The sequence below is a fragment of the Ovis canadensis genome, chromosome 16 (genome assembly GCF_042477335.2).
Source record: "Ovis canadensis isolate MfBH-ARS-UI-01 breed Bighorn chromosome 16, ARS-UI_OviCan_v2, whole genome shotgun sequence".
In the NCBI taxonomy this organism is placed as follows: Eukaryota; Metazoa; Chordata; class Mammalia; order Artiodactyla; family Bovidae; genus Ovis; species Ovis canadensis.
In genome coordinates this window covers 37,169,446-37,188,553 of record NC_091260.1, presented here as the reverse complement: position 1 = coordinate 37,188,553, position 19,108 = coordinate 37,169,446, and the positions used below count along the sequence as shown (strand labels likewise).

The 19,108-nt window shown below is 42.2% G+C and overlaps 2 protein-coding genes across 14 annotated transcripts in view; one reads left to right on the top strand and one right to left on the bottom strand.

Moving 5' to 3' along the window:
* The window catches only part of ESM1 (endothelial cell specific molecule 1), a 77,264-nt gene that overhangs the window by 4,203 nt on the left and 53,953 nt on the right, over positions 1-19,108 (bottom strand). For 3 of the 13 annotated variants that reach the window (XM_069556539.1, XM_069556538.1, XM_069556540.1), the window contains 2 exons: positions 7,057-7,199; positions 3,008-3,804 (listed from right to left, as the gene is read on the bottom strand). In XM_069556539.1, the coding sequence (XP_069412640.1) occupies positions 3,008-3,308 (301 nt within the window). In that variant the 5' untranslated portion in view covers positions 3,309-3,804; positions 7,057-7,199. Of the gene's footprint in view, positions 1-3,007; positions 3,805-7,056; positions 7,200-8,058; positions 8,179-14,445; positions 14,616-19,108 lie in introns of those variants that run through there. The other 10 variants (XM_069556537.1, XM_069556542.1, XM_069556547.1 and 7 more) reach the window with 8 other exon arrangements.
* On the top strand, positions 17,349-17,768 carry LOC138421718 (histone H3.3A-like). Its single transcript, XM_069556087.1, has one exon. The coding sequence runs from the start codon at positions 17,358-17,360 to the stop codon at positions 17,766-17,768; it is 411 nt and encodes a 136-aa protein (XP_069412188.1). The 5' UTR covers positions 17,349-17,357.

The following is a 19,108-nucleotide window of genomic DNA, read 5'->3' as shown; positions in this document are numbered from 1 at the left end:
GGGAAGCTTGAGAGAGGGCGCTCTTGATATACACAAGCTTCCAACTTCACAGTCCCTGTGTGCACAGCCTCAGTAATTGAACAAACCTCTTGAATCTTGACTATCAGATAAAGCCCAATTATCTGAAAAGCCCAAGCTTTGAAAATATGAAATGTGAATCCCACGCTTAAAGTCACAAATGTGAAATCACACACTAAGACCAGATAATGGATTCCTTAGTTGTAGTGCCTTGCTGTGAAGTTTAGCTGAAGACAGATACACATAACCAGTATGTCTGAACTGGGTTTAATTCTGTCTACTGTCTGCTTAGAAACCAAAAGGCAGTGTCTCACTGGGCTACCTCTGTGACAGCTCAGTGAAGGTAGGCAATTGAAAAGACACGTGTATCAGCTCTTCACAGAGTTTAAAAGATATGAAATTGAATTCTGTCTTTGAATTCCCTGTAGTCACAGGCAATTTACTGTTCTAAATGTCTAGGAAAGGGCTTAAACTAACCAGGGGCTAAGAGGGCTGTCATCTCAGCTCTTCATCAAGTGACCAATCCTCAATCTGCTCCAACTCTTATCAACTTCCTTATCTATCAAAACGACAGTACAAACAAATTCAACTCCTCCAGATGTTAAGAGGATTCACTAATAAAGTCCTCTGCAGAGCTAAAATACAATATGCTAAATGAGAAGAAAGCTGAGAATATATTCATATACCTACCCAAATCTGGAAGCTTTTAGAGCTTCGATGTTCCCATACTTAGACTAAAACATACTATATTGAGAAAAAGAGAACAAATTCATTATTAAAAATGCATGTTTTTTATGATGTGAACAGCATCTCAATAGAATAGCCAGCCCTAAACAGCCAAGCAGAATAGATGCAGAATATTTATTCTCCTGGCACAAGAATGTCCTTGTAAATGTACAATCACACATGGGTGAAGAAACAAATTGTGAGGCATCTAAGTCTTTGGCAATCTAATATTGTCCACAGAATAATCAAGATAGATATTAATTAAATACATTTTTTAAGAGATTTATGACTGCTGTACTCTGCGTCCTTCAGATTAGAGAAGCACATGGTTTTAAACACTAGCCTCTCTGCTGGGAAAAAAGAAGTCCTAGAAGCAATACTGAAAAAGCCTCTGGCAGAAAAGCATGCAGGATTAGGATATGACTGTGTCTCCAGTGATATTGAAAACTAAAACTCTAGCCAAATTCCCAGTTATGCTCCTACTGTATCCCCCAATATACTAAATAGTGCTGGGCAGATAGTAGGTGCTCAATAAATATTGCTATCTGGCCAAGGCAATGCAAAATACCTGAATATTTAGAAAACATCCAGATATGCAGCTATAGTATACAGTTTTCACAGAGGTGTTATGTAAAAAAAGTTGAAGGACAAAATTTTGCCTACAGCAAAATACAATGTCTCTATGTAGCTGTTGAGGTTCACACAGCTTCACTATTTCCAGCAGAAAGAAAAATGTTCGTAACCAGACCCATGTGCAATCTGAAGGATGTCTAAGAGCTATCCTAAACAGCTTTTTAAAATAAATCTTATTAACAGCTACCTCAATCATTCAGTGAATATTGGAGTGCTAAAGACTCCAGATGCCTTACAGCCTGTTTCTTTACCCATATGTAATTGGACATTTACAATCATATATACAATCAGTTTTTACGCCAAGAGAAAAAGCAATACATGGCATATACTTGTTATATAGTAAGTATGATTGTGTTAACCACTTCCTCCCTAATTTCCTTATGTGAAGTACTCTTTTCTTGGCTGATAAGCCCTGTAATTTACAGAAATCACAGATCCCACTCAGCTGAAAGACATGTCTGTGAAAGTCCACCAAAGAAAATGTTTCCTCAGTATTCTACTTTTCATTGGTTATAAACAAAAATAAACTAAGCAAAAAACTAAAATTCTCCTTAAAGTTCAACCATCTATTTCCTAATCTTTAGTATGTTTTGTGGCTTAAAAGTTAATCGACTTATATTTTTCTAAAAGAATTCATGAGATTAGCTCAATACTGGATGATTATTATTCATAAAAGCTTACAATTGTGTTAAACACATTAAAATTATTTAGAAACTTAGTCCCTTTAATTTTAAAAGCTTCTTTGTACTATAAAACTGATGAATGGACCTATCACATATGTACTGAACCTTAATAATAATCCTTAAGGAGATCATGAGGTATCCATACACAGAGTATTTTTAAATCTTCATTTTTTTATTTCTAAACATTTTAAGCTATAGTCACTAAGTTTGAAATAAATTCTACAAATGTTGAACTACACTGTTTAGCTATAATTTCAACCTAATAAAGTTTTTCTTTAAGTCTTTTTCTTTACAGAGTTCCATTGTTTTTTTTTTTTCTTTAGGTGCTATTTTTGCTTGTTTTACACTATTTTTCTGGGTTTGCTTGATACTTCAGGGTATCCTCTTCCAAGAACATGACTCCTTTTGCTAGATGACTTAAGTCATCCTATTTCACAAAGTGCATTAGTGTGCATCAGAAATACTTGATCATGAGAGGTGCCCTCAACCCTGTAGACTCTCTTAAGATCAAAGAATCACTAAATCCCAGGGCTAGCCACCACTCCAAGAGGTTATCCAGTGCAGACCTATGTAATCACTGCCTATAGAAAAGAGACCACCTACTCCAGCCATAACAGATTACCTGTCAAATTTCTAAAGTCTTCCAGAAAGGGAAGCAACACAATTTTCCATTGCAACTTAAAAAAAAAAAAAAAATCTCTTAAACATCACGAGTGAAACGCTGTATTTCTTTGTGGGCTTTCTTACATGCAGGGTTCCCAGCGGCAATCTGTAAAGTTATCTTTCTCTCTCTCCCTATGACAGCACCTGTAGGGGGAACCTGGTCCCTAAACCCACCTGCATTTTCCCTCTTTGCATTAGAAGGAAAGGCTCCTCTCTTCCCACGCTGGCTAAAAGCCTTCAGGGTGCCCTAGGCAAGGAGCAAGAAGCAAGGGGTCGCTCTTTACCTTTGCAGATACCAATCTCGTCACCAAAATCATCCTCCTTATTGTCAAACTGACACCTCAGCCCGGGGCCACACTTCACGCCATCCATGCCCGAGACTGTGCGGTAGCAGGTTTCTCCCAGCTCCGCGGCGCACACCCGGCAGCAGCCACAGTCGTCTAGCACTGTCCTCTTACAGTGCAGGCCGCTTTTGCACTGGCTACTGTCACAGGGCTCGGGACAATCCACCGCGTACTTGAGGCTCCAGGCCCCCGCCAGGTGCGCGGGGACCAGCAGCGTGGCCAGCAGCAGGAGGCACTTCATGTTTCCCGCGGCTCCGGCTCCGCTTCCCGCTGCGGGGTCTCTGCTGGCGGGAAGCCGCCGTCCAAAGTGGTAGCTGAGCGTCTGCCTACACGTTTATGAGTTTTATACACTGGGTTGCCCGCATGCTTCCCCGTCATCAATTTCCTCAACCCAGCAGCAGCGCTGTCCTCCGGGCAGGCTCTCTTGTTTTAGTTTATGAAATCCAGGATGAAGGCTGGATTAACACGCTGCTGCCATCCAGGAATTGAAAAGCCTGAGCTGATGTCATCTGTTATGTTTAGATGGTTGTTTTGCATGAGGACTGAAAAACTCGCTCACATCCGTCTCAAGGGCTCAAGGACGTCTGTGAAGGGGGAATAAAGAAGGTTGCACACCCTCCTCCAGGACAGGAATTGTTCTGACACCGGCTCATCCGTGGAGGTGTTGCTTTGTCTCGGAGCCTCTGCAGTCAGGAGGAAAATTATATCGACGTGGATCATCAGAACCGAAGAAGCTCCTTTTAAAATAAATAAATAAGCATTTGGTATTTCCCTTCAATAAATAGCTATGAGATCATTTGGAAGAAGAAAGGGTTAGAGTGTGCCTTTTCAATACTGAGGAGAAAGAAAATATTTTTAAAGGGATTTTTTTTTTTTTGAGACACTCTCTTCCTTCCTCCCACCCCTCTTCAAATGTTTTTTTTCTAAAACAGCTCATATGACATATATCTAAGTTTATCATGGATGTAGCTGTATTTTCTAGTGAGACGTGGAACTGCCGCAGAGAATTTCCTTTCAGATCAATACAAAAACCACAAGAGGTAAGACGCTGCTGGCACTGCTTCTGGTTTACTCAGTTCTGGAAAAACTTCCCAGCTGGACTTCTCCTGAGTTAAGACTCACTGTGGAGAAGGCTCATCCATCACCAAGCCTGCCTGTCCAATCACTGAGCCCACTCGGAGCCCTACCCCTCACCTCCTGGCATTGATCAGAATCCTCACTAAAAACCACCAAGCAAGGCAGCCAGCCCAGGGAAACAAATGAGCCAGCAGGCAAATCGGAATGTGGTCCAGGGAGGCAAGTCACAGAGAAGGGAAAACATAACCCATCAGGGAACAAGGTCTACATGCTATGGAGGGTCACAGTGCTTAGATCCCTCCAGGAAAGACCAAGCAGTCCTCTTAGTACATTAACTGGATCAAGGCCTCATTAAGCAATGTTTGTGGGACAGGAACAAACAAAGTGAAAGAGGAGAGAGGAGAGTTCTTGCACCAGCTATGTGTTGGATTCTAAGCTGCATCCACCTATTGAAATGGGCAAAATCCCACTGTCTTCTAATAAATATACCAATAAGGTTGACAGCTCTTGATTTGTCACAATGTAGTGATAGGCAAGCCACAGGTTCCTCTCAGTCTCTGCCTCCCTTTTGAGAACTGACAGTATGAAGCTAGCTGATCGCTTAAGCTTTTTGTCCCTTGTAGAAGATAAGGCTGAGTTCATTGGATGCAACTTGATGATCAGCCTTCGAAAGTGCAGCTTTAGGAGGATGTAGGGGACAGAAGGTGCAGGGAAGTGAGAACACAGGAAATGAAAGCAAGTGACTCAGCTTCCAAATTTCCCATATTTTTTCATGACAATCCAGTTTCAAATATTCTACCTTAATCTCCCAGAAGGAAACATAGACTTGGCAAATGGCACATTGGTTGTTTTCAATAGTGGGTAACATCCACTGAGTGCATGGTATGTGCCAAACACTGTTCTGAAGCATTTTACATGTATTAATTCACTTGATCCTTACCACAACATTATGAACTAGGTACCATTTTCATGCCCATTTTATGAGTGAGGAATCTGAGTCAGAAAGACACTAAATAATTTGTCCAAGATCCCTGTAATGTCAGAGGTTGAACTTGAACCATGTCAGTCTAATGTCAAACTCCCATTGCCAGTTACAACATGATCATGTTTCCATGGCCAATGGTCTTGATGGCCTTGTTCACAATTTAGGCTGATCCTGAGAAAGGGTTCTTGTTCAGACTTTGCTGAACTCTAGTTTCTGAGAAGGGTGGTTAATCAGGATAGTGGTTATTAATAACACCTAAATAGTCTATTGATATAAAGCTTATGATGTATCAGACATCATGCTAAGTTCTTTATGGAAGTTACCACACTTAACTTTCAAAGAAACCCCAAGAGCTAAGTGCTATTCTTATCACCATCTTAGAGATGTGAAAACTGAGGACTCACGGAGTTAAGTAACTTGTCCAAGGTCACACAGTTAGCAAATCTTAAAAAACAGGACTCCAACCCTAAGGCAGACCATCTCCAGAGACTAGAACAAAGATTGTAAAGTCAAAGACATGTAGATTCCAAACAGGTGACCCAAGTGGGTGAGGTGGTAAGCTACACCAGGCGGCATGTAATACAAGGAAGGGGATTTGTCCACCCTGCAAGCACATGCCTCCTCTAAGGGGAGCAGCCAATCCCTAGGATTGGCTGACAGTTGCCATGTAGGAATACGAGCACATTGTGCCCAATCTTCTGATTTCTTTAAAGAGAAGGTAGAATCCAGACTTTTGAATGTAATCCCTTAATTTTTAAATGTTAGCCAGTATTTCATTCAAATTAGAAAACATCATCTGTGCCTTCATTTCTTTTGGACTGGATCCAGTCTGCACACTAATTTGGTCTAGCTATAAATTTTGGATTCTGTCAGAGCCGGATCCAGATCTCTACTCTGCCACTCACTCTCTAAGTATACTTAGTTTAATGTCTCTAAGCCTCCCTTTTTGCATGGCACACAATGGGCTAATAATACCTTCTTAATAGGGTCAGTGTCAAGATTGATAAGTGATGGAAAGTGTCAGTCAAGTAACATGCATTCAGTAAATGATGACTACTCTTCATTTTAAAAATAGAGCCATCCCAGAATTGGCACTGAGTTTAAAAAAAAAAAAAGTAAGAATCTTCTGATTTTTATAGGAATTTAAAGAAGAAACAATAAAGGCCTTTGAATGTCCAAATCCCGAGAGCTGAGGGGAAGAAGAGGCGCTCACAGGAAACCATCTTCTGCATTTCTCAAAATTGGTAATACTTAGGGCTTCCCTGGTGGCTCAGAGGTTAAAGCATCTGCCTCTAATGCAGGAGACCTGGGTTTGATCCCTGGGTCAGGAAGATCCCCTCAAGAAGGAAATGGCAACCCATTCCAGTATTCTTGCCTGGAGAATCTCATGGACAGAGAAGCCTGGTGGGCTACAGTCCACGGGGTCGCAAAGAGTCGGACACGACTGAGTTAACTTTCATTTTCACTTTAGTAAATGATAACAACAAAGAGAGAACATATCAACTGAGGATACCAAATTCACAAATAATAGCAAACTGTAACACAATACACAGAAGAGTAAAGAAAATATGCTCAACAGAGCTCACAGGCAGTGAAACCAACTCAACAAGTGGTACCTAACATCTCATTTTGGGGGCTCCTTCAACTCTTTCCAAGACCCCACAAAAACTGTTGGTCTCAGCACAGTCCCTAAGGGATTTTTGTCTAGCTGTATTTTTGTCTCACCCAACCCTGAGCTCAGATCAACCAGTCCTAAGAGGAAAGCTAGTTATGACCATGAAGAGTTAGGAAATCAGAGCATGAGTTAACAAGGAGCCATCTTTAATCTGCAGGGGGAGGACATAAGATGAAGACAAAGCTGATGATGTTGAGGATAGGAAGTCCACCTGGCAGGCTTGCTTTGAGGTACAACCAGCAAATCTCTAACCTTATTGTGTACGTCGGCTGTCAGTGAGGTCAGGAGGAATCACATAAGCTTTCACAGCTCTGAAAATGCAAGTTCAAGCCATGGTGGGTCAAACAGACCACCTCACGATCCAAAGGACAGCATGTGGCCTTCTGCAGTAGGGGCTAGAGACACAATAAAAACCATGTAACTATTCAACTCAGTACACCGTGTGCATTTAAAATACCATTGTGTTTTTTTTTATGTTTTAATTTAAATTTTTTTAGTTGGAATATAATTTCTTTACAATATTATGTTGGTTTCTGTCATATATCAATATGAATCAGCCACACTTATACATATGTTTCCTCCCTCTGGAACCTCCATCCTACCTCCCACCCCATCCCACCCCTCTAGGTTGTTATAGAGCACTGGATTGGAGCTCCCTGCATCGTATGTGATATTATGCCAAGTAGAAAAATAGGCCTAGGTAATGTGTACTGGCATTTTGTGCTTGACATTGCACATTATAATTGCTTGTGATTATATCAAGCATCTTTTCTGGATAGCTAAAGAGAGAAAGGCTCTGAGAATATTCCAAAGCTCATGGTCAATTCAAACTTTACCATGCTTATTATTGTACATGGCACAATAGTAATTCCTCACAAAATTCTTTATCAGATAAATTTAATTTAAATTGAGTTACAGGGACTTTCTGGTGGTCCACTGGTTAAGAATCTGCCTTGTAAAAAAAAAAAAAAAAAAGAATCTGCCTTGTAATGCAGGGACATGGGCTTGATCCTTAACTGGGAAGTAAGATCCCACACGCCACTGAGCAACTAAGCCCAAGGGCCTCAACTACTGAGCCCACACACCACAACGAAAGATCCTGCGTGCAGCAACCGAGACCCAAAGCAACCAAATAAATAAGCATTTTTTCATCTAAATTGAGTTACAGAGATAAACTGGAAGATTAATGTTGACATATACACACTACTATATGTAAAATGGGCTTCCCTGGTGGCTCAGTGGTAAAGAACCCACCTGTCAATGCAGGAGATGCAGGTTTGATCCCTGGATCAGGAAGATCCCCTGCAGAAGGAAATGGCAACCCACTCCAGTATTCTTGCCTGGAGAATCCCATGGAGAGAGGAGCCTAGTAGGCTACAGTCCATGGGGTCACAAAAGAGTCAAACACAAAGACTAAACAACAATATATCAAACAGATAACTAGTAAGGACCTACTGTGTAGCACAAGGAACTCTACTCAATACTCTATAATTGCCTATATGGGAAAAGAATTCAAAAATGAGTGACTATATGTATATGAATAACTGATTCATTTTGCTATACACATGAAACTATACAGCACTGTAAATCAACTATACTTCAATAAAAACTTTTAAATTAAAAAAATTTTTAATAAAAATAGAATGAATTGCAAAGGTGAAAATTTTGAAGGTGAAAATTTCCAAGGAGCAAGTGGAGGCATGTAAGTGTCTGAGGCTTTTTTCTAGTTTAGTTTTGGTTTTGGTTTTTGGTCTCATCTGAGAGTTTTACTGCTTTGACACCAGCTGATGGCAATTTTGCATGTGTCTGTGGTGAGATCTAACATATGATTAGAGTTTATACTTAAAAATATGTGAACATATACAGTTGTTTCCCAGAATCATTTTCAGACAGCAGTAAGTTAAATATGGCCCCACCATGTTCCCCAGGGGAAGCAAAGTAAGGCCAGGTTCTTGGACAGGATGGAATGAAGTAGAGATGGCAGAAGCAGCTGAGGGTGGAATGGGGTCTGAGGAGGGAGGTTGGTCCCATCCTGTCAGCTCCAACATAGCTAACCAGCTTTGTCCTCCTGACTTGCAGCCTTGGGTCTGGGAGCACCACATTCTGGAAACAGCTCCATCACTACCAAACTATGTGACTTTAGGCAAGTCACCTTAAACCCCGCATCTCTCCTTTCTACCTCAGTAATGAATCAAGAAGACCAAAAGGGGCATTGTGACTATTATTAGGAAGAGTCTGAATTTCTAAAGATTTGTTTCATTCTTTTAAAATGATCTTATGTCTTGGAGCAAATATTTTCCCCAAAGAAAAATCTCTCCAGTTCTCCAATTTTCAATTCTTAATAAAGACAATTTTAATAGCAAAGAGGGATTTGATGTTACAGGCAATTTTCAAAAACTACACCTGCTTAGGGGAGTAAAGAAAAGCGCACTTTTTAGATTTGGCTTGCTGCCTGCAAGGGGCCCTCTGATTGGTCTTAATGAGCAAGCAGGTCAAGGCTGTAGGCAGGTGAGGGACAATCATGGTTGCTCAGAGCAAAGAGCCCTGCAGGAACAGCAAGTGTGGGGAAGTTTGAGAAGGTTAGCCCAGGACACCTACAGTTTCTACGGCAAACCTTGACCCTGAATCTCTGGGCACCCCTCAAAGAACTGGAACACCATATCCAGAGCTCTGATTCCAACGGAGCCCCCTGAGGAAGCAGACACAGAATCAGGTCGTTTTTCTAACCCTGACCAAATCTAGAAACTTCCACCGTGGACTCAAACTGGCAGGATTTCTTTTAGAGTGAGAAAGTCTAGACTCGGGGGCATGTGAGGAGCTCTCACTGCCCAGCTGCCTATGTCTTTGCCCCCCAGTTCTGGAAGGTGCTAATATGAGGAGTCTAACAACTAGCCCTTTCTCCAATCAGGGTTCTGAGTCTATGATCCATCTGTAAGATGAAATACAGTGTCCTTCTACCTCCAAATATGAACCCACAGCTAGAAGCACTGGGCACTTTCCAGCTACCAGAAGAGAAGCAGTGTGAGTCCCAAAAGCAGCTCTCCGCTTGGAGCCAGGAGATCCCGAGTTTCAGTCTAGCTCCACCATCAGTCCTGGTGCAAGACACCAACCAGCTTTCCTGATTAACATGATGTCATTTTTTTCTCAGCAAAATATAAGGGATAGAAACTCTGTTGTCTATTTCTTAAAGCAATGTGGTAAAAGATCAAAGATAATGTAGACGTGAAAACATATTTTCAACTCTAAGCTATCGGTGCTGGTGTGAAACATTGTTACTCATTTATAGGATAAATTATATACCAGAAAAGAAAATAAGCCTGGGGCTGTCTACCTCAGACCTCACCCCTTCCTCCATTCTCCTCACCTTCTTCAAGGTGGTACCATTTTTCATTCTCTCAGTCTCAGAATGATGGTTAAACACCCACTTTCTGGCTTAAAAGGACCCCACCACTTCTCCCTACAGCCTCACCCCATCTGGAGTGGGATGACTAAACAGCCCACAGACTGCTCTTTTAGACCTAAAGAAGTTTTTTTTAATTGCTAGTTTCCTAAATGACTAAAGAAATAGTTTAGGCATTGGAAGTCATTTACACATTAGAACTATCTGACATAAGAGAAAGTAGGTTTAAAAAGTCATGTTAGATGTTATTGCTAAGACATTTGGAATTTTCACTAAGAATTTTAAAAACTAGAATTTCTGATTAATACAAGAGTCATAGGAAATGATTCTGCTACTTTGCTTCTCTAACAGTATGGCACTTCCTTCTTCTGACCCTAAACTGACGCCTTCTATAATGTAATAAAATGTTAATAGGACCAACCTGGCCAGACTCATCAGAATTTATCTCGTGATGAAGAGCCCTAACTGTTACATGATATATGGGTTGAATAAATAATTGCATGTTTTATTAAAATGTAAAGGTAAGTAATGAAGAGAGAGAAACAAGAAGCAGAACTTCCACATCTCTTATTTAGAATTTTGTAAGGAATTACAATTTCAGACTCTCTGATCTGGTATAGAATTATGTTGGCTCTTTTCTTCCTAGGATGAAGATGTGTCCTCAAGCCACACGGTGACCTTAAGTGTCTTTCTTTCTTTTGGCCACTAAGGAGTTCATGAAGTTTCCAAGCCTACTGTCTGAGGGCTTAATGTACACTAAAGATACCTCAGATAGGAGCTGGTGCATCAAAGCACTGGCCCCCAGACTACCTGCATCAGAATAGTCCAGGTAGCTTGTCAACATATCAGCGCCAGGCCTTCTAATTTCATAGGTCTGGGGTAAGCCTAGGCATAAACATTTTTAACAAGTAAGCCATTTGTTTCTGACAAACTAAAAAATTTGAGAAACTTCTAAACTAATGGTTTCTCCTAATTACATCCCTTCACATTAGCAGAATTAGTCTATAATATTTACTCTGGAGATATGACAGGAAAAACCTATCTTTGAGTCCTTGACCTATAATTTTTAACTACATTATGCACTACAAATATTTTAGCATATTTTACTAAGACATATATCACATATTAACCGGACTGAAGTTGGGATATGGCCATTTTAATGTAATTGGCATTGCTTACACATGCACATCAGAATTAGCAGGAGGAGTGCCAGTTATTTGGAAGAGATTCTCATAGACAAATAGTGAAGCTAGTTTTTAAGAAATGCTGCATTACTGATCATCTCTGTGACATGTGATTCAGAAGGACCAGATATAAATGGGGAGTCATTTAGGAATATTTTAACCAATTTATTGAATTTATTTTCCCTCTTATTTTCCCTCTTAGGAATGCTCAAAAGTTCTAAATGATAGAAATCTATGTCCAAATAAGCCTAAAAAGTAGTTTCAATAAGTATAAATAGAAATTCTAGTTATGCAAAAGCATTATGTCAGAGTTTAATTGGAAGGATTTTTTTCTTTCTCAATGGCATAATGGCACATAATATACCGATAACATTTCTGAGTCAATGAAATATAGTATTTGTCTAAATAAACAGATCTGCTTTTATTTGTATTGATCCACCATCAATAGTTTACTTAGCAGAATGAATTATTTCATCAGTCTGTAATCTTCTACTAGAACCTTATGTGATGAAATTGAAGACCCAACTCTTGCAAGCTGCCTGATAAATATCCTAACCTGTCCAGGTATTTTAGAGTGATATATACGTGCTGTAAAGCCCAAGTTTGATACCCCACTCTCAGTTCTAAAGTATACACACACACACACACACACACAGAGCTTACATTTCTAACAGTGCCTCATGAGCCTGTGTACACACCACCACTTCCAGACAACACGCTGAGCCTCTCTCCTTTGTAAATATATTTAGGAAGTGCTTACTGAATAAAACACCAAACAATGTCTTCAAGAATAAAAGGACTCCAACATATACTTTAGGCTTTCAATACTCTAAGTATCCTCAAAATCAAAATTTCAACCATCATGTGGTCTAGTCTAGGAAAGATCAAGAGTATAACAAATGGATAATTTGATGAGAAATTGACTCATGCTAATTTTTTAGTATTAATGCCTTCATTTTATAAACTTAAAATAATGGAACTTCAAATAAGGCCACGGATGATGGCCTTTTAAACACCCCACAGCCAGACATGTACTCATACTGAAAACAAGACAATGTGGGGTATCTGATCCTAGCAGGGTATATCTAACGGGCACGGTTGAAGGGACCTGAAAGGAAACCAATTAGTAAAACTGTTGAAAAATGGATGACTGTGTGGCATGCTTGCCTTGATAGCCTCTTCCTTGGTTAAAACACAGACACACACACACACAAACACACACACCCCATAAAGGCAACAACAGCAGCAACAAAAACAGAGGTTCACTCTGTCAAACAATCCTACATGATGAGCCTTCAAAACAGCTCACTTGCAATTGGGAAACCCATGTAAAAGCTGCTGCAGAGAGACAGGCTTCTCCCCTGAGGAGAGGATGTGTCATCAGAGCATGTCAAATTCAGTTCCAAGAGTCCAAAACTTCAAAATGGAAAGTAAAACTCCCTTCTACATAGAGTCGCGCTGCCAGGGCAACTAGAATAAACAGGTAACCAAAGACTCTAGTAGCTGAAGAGAGGAGAAATGGGCGGAAGCAATAAAGTAACCACAGAAAACATCTCAGCCCTAAATACACTGGAGCTTAGAACTAGAGAAAGTCTGATTTACGAAGTGGTTTTGGATAAGTTATTTATTCAACTGCCAGAGGCCAGAAAGAATAAACATTTGATAATTTGGAATTTTCTAATTTATTTTTAACTAAATATTTTTTAAACTTTTGTTTTTAATCTTGACCTATATACAACACTATATAGGTATTTATACTATAAGTATTTACAGTTCAGTGTTTCTCATCATAGAAAACAAAAATGACCAGATTGTAGGCAAATGTGTCCACAGCTGCTAACAATGTGGCCTGAAGACTTCTCCCCCATCCACCTTTCCCCTTCTTTTCTGCATCCATCAGAACACTTCACCCCTCATGGTCAAGCCCTCAGGGATAGTGCCCCTGCTGAGCTCCTCTGGGCCAGAATGGAACCCTCACCCAACTTGGCATACCTGCTCTCCAACACAATTCTTTATATACGCATACATAAAGAATTGTATCCGGGGATCAGATATATTTAGGCTACCAGGGAAGCACATAAATATCCAGTTGGACACAACTCAGTGACTGAACACACACAGGCATGTATTTATTGATCTGACGGCACCGGGTCTTGGTTGCAGCACTCAGGATGTACGACCTTCATGGCAGCAGGCAGGATCTCTAGTCGTGCCATGTGAACTCTTAGTTACGGCATGTGGGATCCAGTTCCCCATCCAGTGATCGAACCCAGGCCCCCTGCATTGGGAGCTTGGAGTCTTCACCACTGGACCCCCAGGAGAGTCACCTGGGCACAATTCTTGATGTGCAGGGAGCCCACCAGTTGAGGTGAGCCAGCACAATTTTACAGTTGTTGTCAAGATTGTGACAATGCTTCCCTCAGATACTGCACATCCGAGGGGCTCAAGAAATGACATATGCAAACTTTAGGGACAGTCTCACACACACCAACCCAGGGACAGTGACTGAGACAGCCATCCCCATCCCCCAGGTTCCTCCCACCCTGCCGAGATTTCAGGCAGCCGTGGCTGCAGGTGTGCTGGTTCGCTTCACCCTCCTCTAAAGGTAAACAGTAGAAGCAGCTCTGGCGTTGCCTCATGAGCCCATTGGTGGGAGAGAGTTTATAGGATCACTCTCTGCCCTGTGCCTTCTGCCGCCTCCATTCCCTCCTGTGCCAAGCCTACTTCTCTGGTGACTCCTCGCTCCACTGTTAGGAATTAAATGGAGATGGAAGCAGCAATTTATTTCACCGTATAAAGCAGTGGCTAAAAACATATGCTTTGGTGTCAAATCACTTGAATTTGGGCTTCCCTTATAGCTAAGTCGGTCAAGAATACCTATGGCTGATTCATGTTGAGATTTGACAGAAAACAAAATTCTGTACAGCAATTATCCTTCAATTAAAAACTAAGTTGTTGTGTTTTTTAAAAGAAAGAAAGAATCTGCCTGAAATGCAGGAGACCTGGGTTCAATCTCTGGGTCTGGAATACCCTTTGGAGAAGGAAATGGCAACTCACGGCAGTATTCTGGCCTGGAGAATCCCACGGACAGAGGAGCATGCTGGCTACAGTGCACAGGGTCATAAGAGTCGGACACGACTTAGCGACTAAACCACCACCACTTGAATTTAAATCCTGAGAACACAACTTTTTCACAGTAAAAACTGGAGCATAGCATTTCAATCTCTAAGCCTTGACTTCCCCGGGTGCAAACACACGTGAGAATACCTACTTCCTGGGGTTAAACTGCCACACCCAGCCAGCACACAGTAAAGCAGCGAGCTCTCAAAATATGTTGAGGCCTTGGGTTGGGTCTCCCCCAGATGGCCCCTCCATGACCCCAAGATTTCTGGCCTCTCTGGAGCATCCAAGAGAATGTAAACAGTGTGAAAAGAAGGGACAGAGAAGATCTCCAGTAAGTTATAGAAACTCAGGTTGTGTCTCCTTCCACTAAACCCTTTGATTCTCTTTACTTATGGGGGTGGGGGATATGGATAAAGCTTGATTTATACAACAAAAAGTCAATTTAAGCCCAAATTGTTAAAATGGTTTATTTTTATGAACACAATCTCATGCATGTGGAAGGAGTCTTCAGCATTGGTCCAGCGCTCTGGGGGATCTGCAAAATCCACCCTCAAGGCTGAAGGTCAAGACAGCCAGGAGTCCAACAGTCCAACAGTTTCCAGGACAGTGCAACCACAACAAGACTTGGTATAGGATGACTCACAGGGACTCACAGGATCAGAGAAGTCACAGAGGATCAAAGAACGGATGAGCCTTCCAGCTCACTGCTCCTCTGAAACCAAATGTTGCATTTTGCAAGGCTCACTATAATCTGTTCCAACTAATTTTCAGGGATTGCATCTAGAGGAAGAGTTAGCAGGAGATTTTGTTGCTATAGCCACCTGGATCTCTGACAAAGTGGACTTCAGCAGAACAATAAAAAGTCGATTTCTCACAATACCCACCCCCAAACAAAATGAATGGAAGTTGAAATCGTACTGATGCGGAAGGGATTAAAGACATAACTGAATAACTTGCAAAGAGATCAGAAATAAATACGGACATAACTGAGCAACTTGCAATGCACTGCAAATAAATATTACTAATTTATTCAAGGGCACTTATGTAATCATTTCGTAAAGGACACATCTATTTTGCTTTTCTGGTTGAATTCTTTGTCCCATGATGATGTCTGCCCACCAGCCACAGGTGAGGTGTCACAGTAATGTCACACTTCCTAGATGTAGATGAAGTGGACAACATTCAAGATGAGGCCCACTTTGCAAAACAACATAGATGAGTACCTTGGCCTCATGACATGACATGACATGACAAAATTAAAGGAAATTTTGGCTGGAGAGCTGGGGGACTGGGGGAACTCTCCAAATCTCCTGTGGGAACCTTGGTGCCACCCATACCGCTCTATTGGTTCCTGCCTCGGTTTCTTGTAAACAAAGACAGCTGGCAAAGCTGTATACACACAGCTGATCTTACAGAGCAGAGTTCACTGGGGAGGTGGGAACGGTCTCCCCATGACCCATCCTAGAGCCATGCACCAAGAGCCAAACAGAGTTAGACTTTGGGTCCCATGATTAGGAGGCCCCAGCTCTTTACCTGATGTAATCAGAGACTGGATGCAAGAGTGACATGGCATGTCAATACCTTAGCTCTGTCCCACCAGCTCGGCATTCACACTGAGGGAGAGGCCCGTCTTTCCTGACATGATGGGGCTTTGGGCTTTGGAATACCACGAGCTAGCTGCAGAACTCCCCTCCCAGCATTCGTGACTGAGGAAGAACTAGCCCATCTCCTGGCACAATTAGAGACTGCCCGGCGCTGATTGCCAAAAGCACTGGTGCACCAGGTTTCCATGGAGAGAGGCCACCTCTTCCCTGGGGAGGCCAGGCTGCTCGCCTCTAACGAATGATCTCTTATCTCTAGCAGGTGTATGCTACTTTATTCAGCACATGCCTACTACACACGCTGCCCACCTGGGCCCTGTCTAGGGCCAAAGAAAGAGTTCGAGTGTCCCATAAGAGCTCAAAGGACAGATTTCTGGGTACTATGTGGCTTTTTCTTCCAAGGAGCAAGCATCTTTTAATTTCATGGCTGCAGTCACCATAAGCAGTGATTTTGGAGCCCAAGAAATAAAGCCTCTCACTGCTTCCATTGTTTCCCCCATCAATTTGCCATGAAGAGATGGGACCAGATGCCATGATCCTCATTTTTTGAATGTTGAGTTTTAAGCCAGCTTTTTCACTCTCCTCTTTCACTTTCATCAAGAGTCTCTTTAGTTCCTCTTTGCTTTCTGCCATAAGGGTGGTGTCATCTGCATATCTGAGGTTATTGATATTTCTCCCAGCAACCTTGATTTCAGCTTGTGCTTCATCCAGCCCAGCATTTTGCATGATGTACTCTGCAAATAAGTCAAATAAGCAGGGTGACAATATGCAGCCTTGAGGTACTCCTTTCCCGATTTGGAAACAGTCTGTTGTTCCATGTCTGGTTCAAACCGTTGCTTCTTGACCTGCATCCAGATTTCTCAGGAGGCAGGTAAGGTGGTCTGGTATTCCCATCTGTTTAAGAATTTTCCACAGTTTGTTGTGGTCCACACAGTCAAAGGCTTTAGCATAGTCAATGAAGCCAAAGTAGATGTTTTTCTGCTTAATGAAATTAAAAGATGCTTCCTGCTTGGAAGAAAAGCTATGACAAACCTAGAGAGCATATTAAAAAGCAGAGACATTACTTTGCTGACAAACGTCCATCTAGTCAAAGCTATGGTTTTTCCAGCAGTCATGCATGGATGTGAGAGTTGGACCGTAAAGAAAACTGAGCACCAGCCGCAGTCGCTCTCCAACGGCAGCTGCCTCTAGCTCACCGAGCTCCAGCCAAAGGACAAGCGGGGTAAATAAGGAGGTCTCTATACCATGGCTCGTACAAAGCAGACTGCCCAAAAACCGACCGGTGGTAAAGCACCGAGGAAGCAACTCGCTACAAAAACCCCTTGCAAGAATGCACCCTCTACTAGAGGGGTGAAGAAACCTCATCGTTACAGGCCTGGTACTGTGGCACTCCGTGAAATTAGATGTTATCAGAAGTCCACTGAACTTCTCATTCTCAAACTTCCCATCCAGCGTCTGGTGCGGGAAATTGCTCACGACTTCAAAACAGATCTGCGCTTCCAGAGTGCAGCTATTGATGCTTTGGAGGAGGCAAGTGAGGCCTATCTGGTTGGCCTTTTTGAAGACACCAACCTGTGTGCTATCCATGCCAAACGTGTAACAATTATGCCAAAAGACATCCAGCTAGCACGCTGCATACATGGAGAACGAGCTTAAGCATCCACTATGATGGGAAACATTTCATTCTTAAAAAAAAAATTCTCTTCCTTCCGTTATTGGTAGTACTGAACGTTAGATATTAGGTATTTTTTTCCCATTGGGGTCAAAAGCTACCTAAGTATATGATTGCAATTGGAAAATAGGGGACAGAAATCAGGTATTGGCAGTTTTTCCATTTTCATTTCTGTGTGAATTTTTAATATAAATGCAGGGACATAAAGCATCAATGAGAGTCAAAATGCTTCAGTGAGCAAGTTTCAGCAGTTCAACTTTATAACAATTATAAATAAACCTGTTAAATTTAAAAAAAAGAAAACCGAGCACCAAAGAATTGATGCTTTTGAACTGCAGTGTTGGAGAAGACTCCTAAGAGTCCCTTGGACTGCCAGGAGATCAAACCAGTCCACCCTAAAGGAAATCAGTCTTGAATATTTGTTGGAAGGACTGATGCTGAAGCTGACACTCCAATTCTTTGGCCGCCTGATACAAAAAGCTGACTCATTGGAAAAGACCCTGATGCTGGGAAAGATTGAAGGCGGGAGGAGAAAGATGACAGAGGATGAGATGGTTGGATGGTATCACCGACTTAATGGACATGAGTTTGAGCAAGCTCTGGAAGTTGGTGATGGACAGAGAAGCCTGGCTTGCTACAGTCCATGGGGTCATGAAGAGTCAGACACAACTGAGTGACTGACCTGAACTGATGTGGTTTTTCAGGCTTCCCAGGTGGTGCTAGTGGTAAAAAACCTGCCTGCCAATGCAGGAGATGTAAGAACTGTGGGTTCAATCCCTGGGTTGGGAAGATGCCCTGGAGGAGGGCATGGCAATCCAGTCCAGTATTCTTGCCTGGAAAATCCCATAGACAGAGGAGCCTGGTGGGTTGCAGTCCATAGGATTGCACAGAATCAGACACAACTGAAGTGACTTAGTGTGCACATATGTGGTTTGTTGCCACTCATCCCACTCACCCCAGATTCAATCTCTGCCTTTTTCCTGCCCTTGCCATCACCCAGGCTCCCTTGCCCTTTGACTTCTGGTTGGGTTTGGCCTCCAGGAGACACCTACAGAGGATCACAGCAGGAGAAAGAGGCCATGGCATTTCCTCCCTCTTCCTTTCCTGCTCTAGCCTGCATCTGTGTTGGAGGCTGAATCCCACCACACCTGCAGTTCCTGTTAGGCCCCCTCTCCAGAGCTCAGCTCTTGTTGGGCTGTTGGGAGCAGCAGCGGCAGCCCGCATGTCCCTGGGGGCCACCAGAACCTTCACCCTGCCCGCTTCTGTGAGTCATCCCTTCACTGAAGTGTCTTCATTTGAATCACCTATGACCGTGTCAATAGTT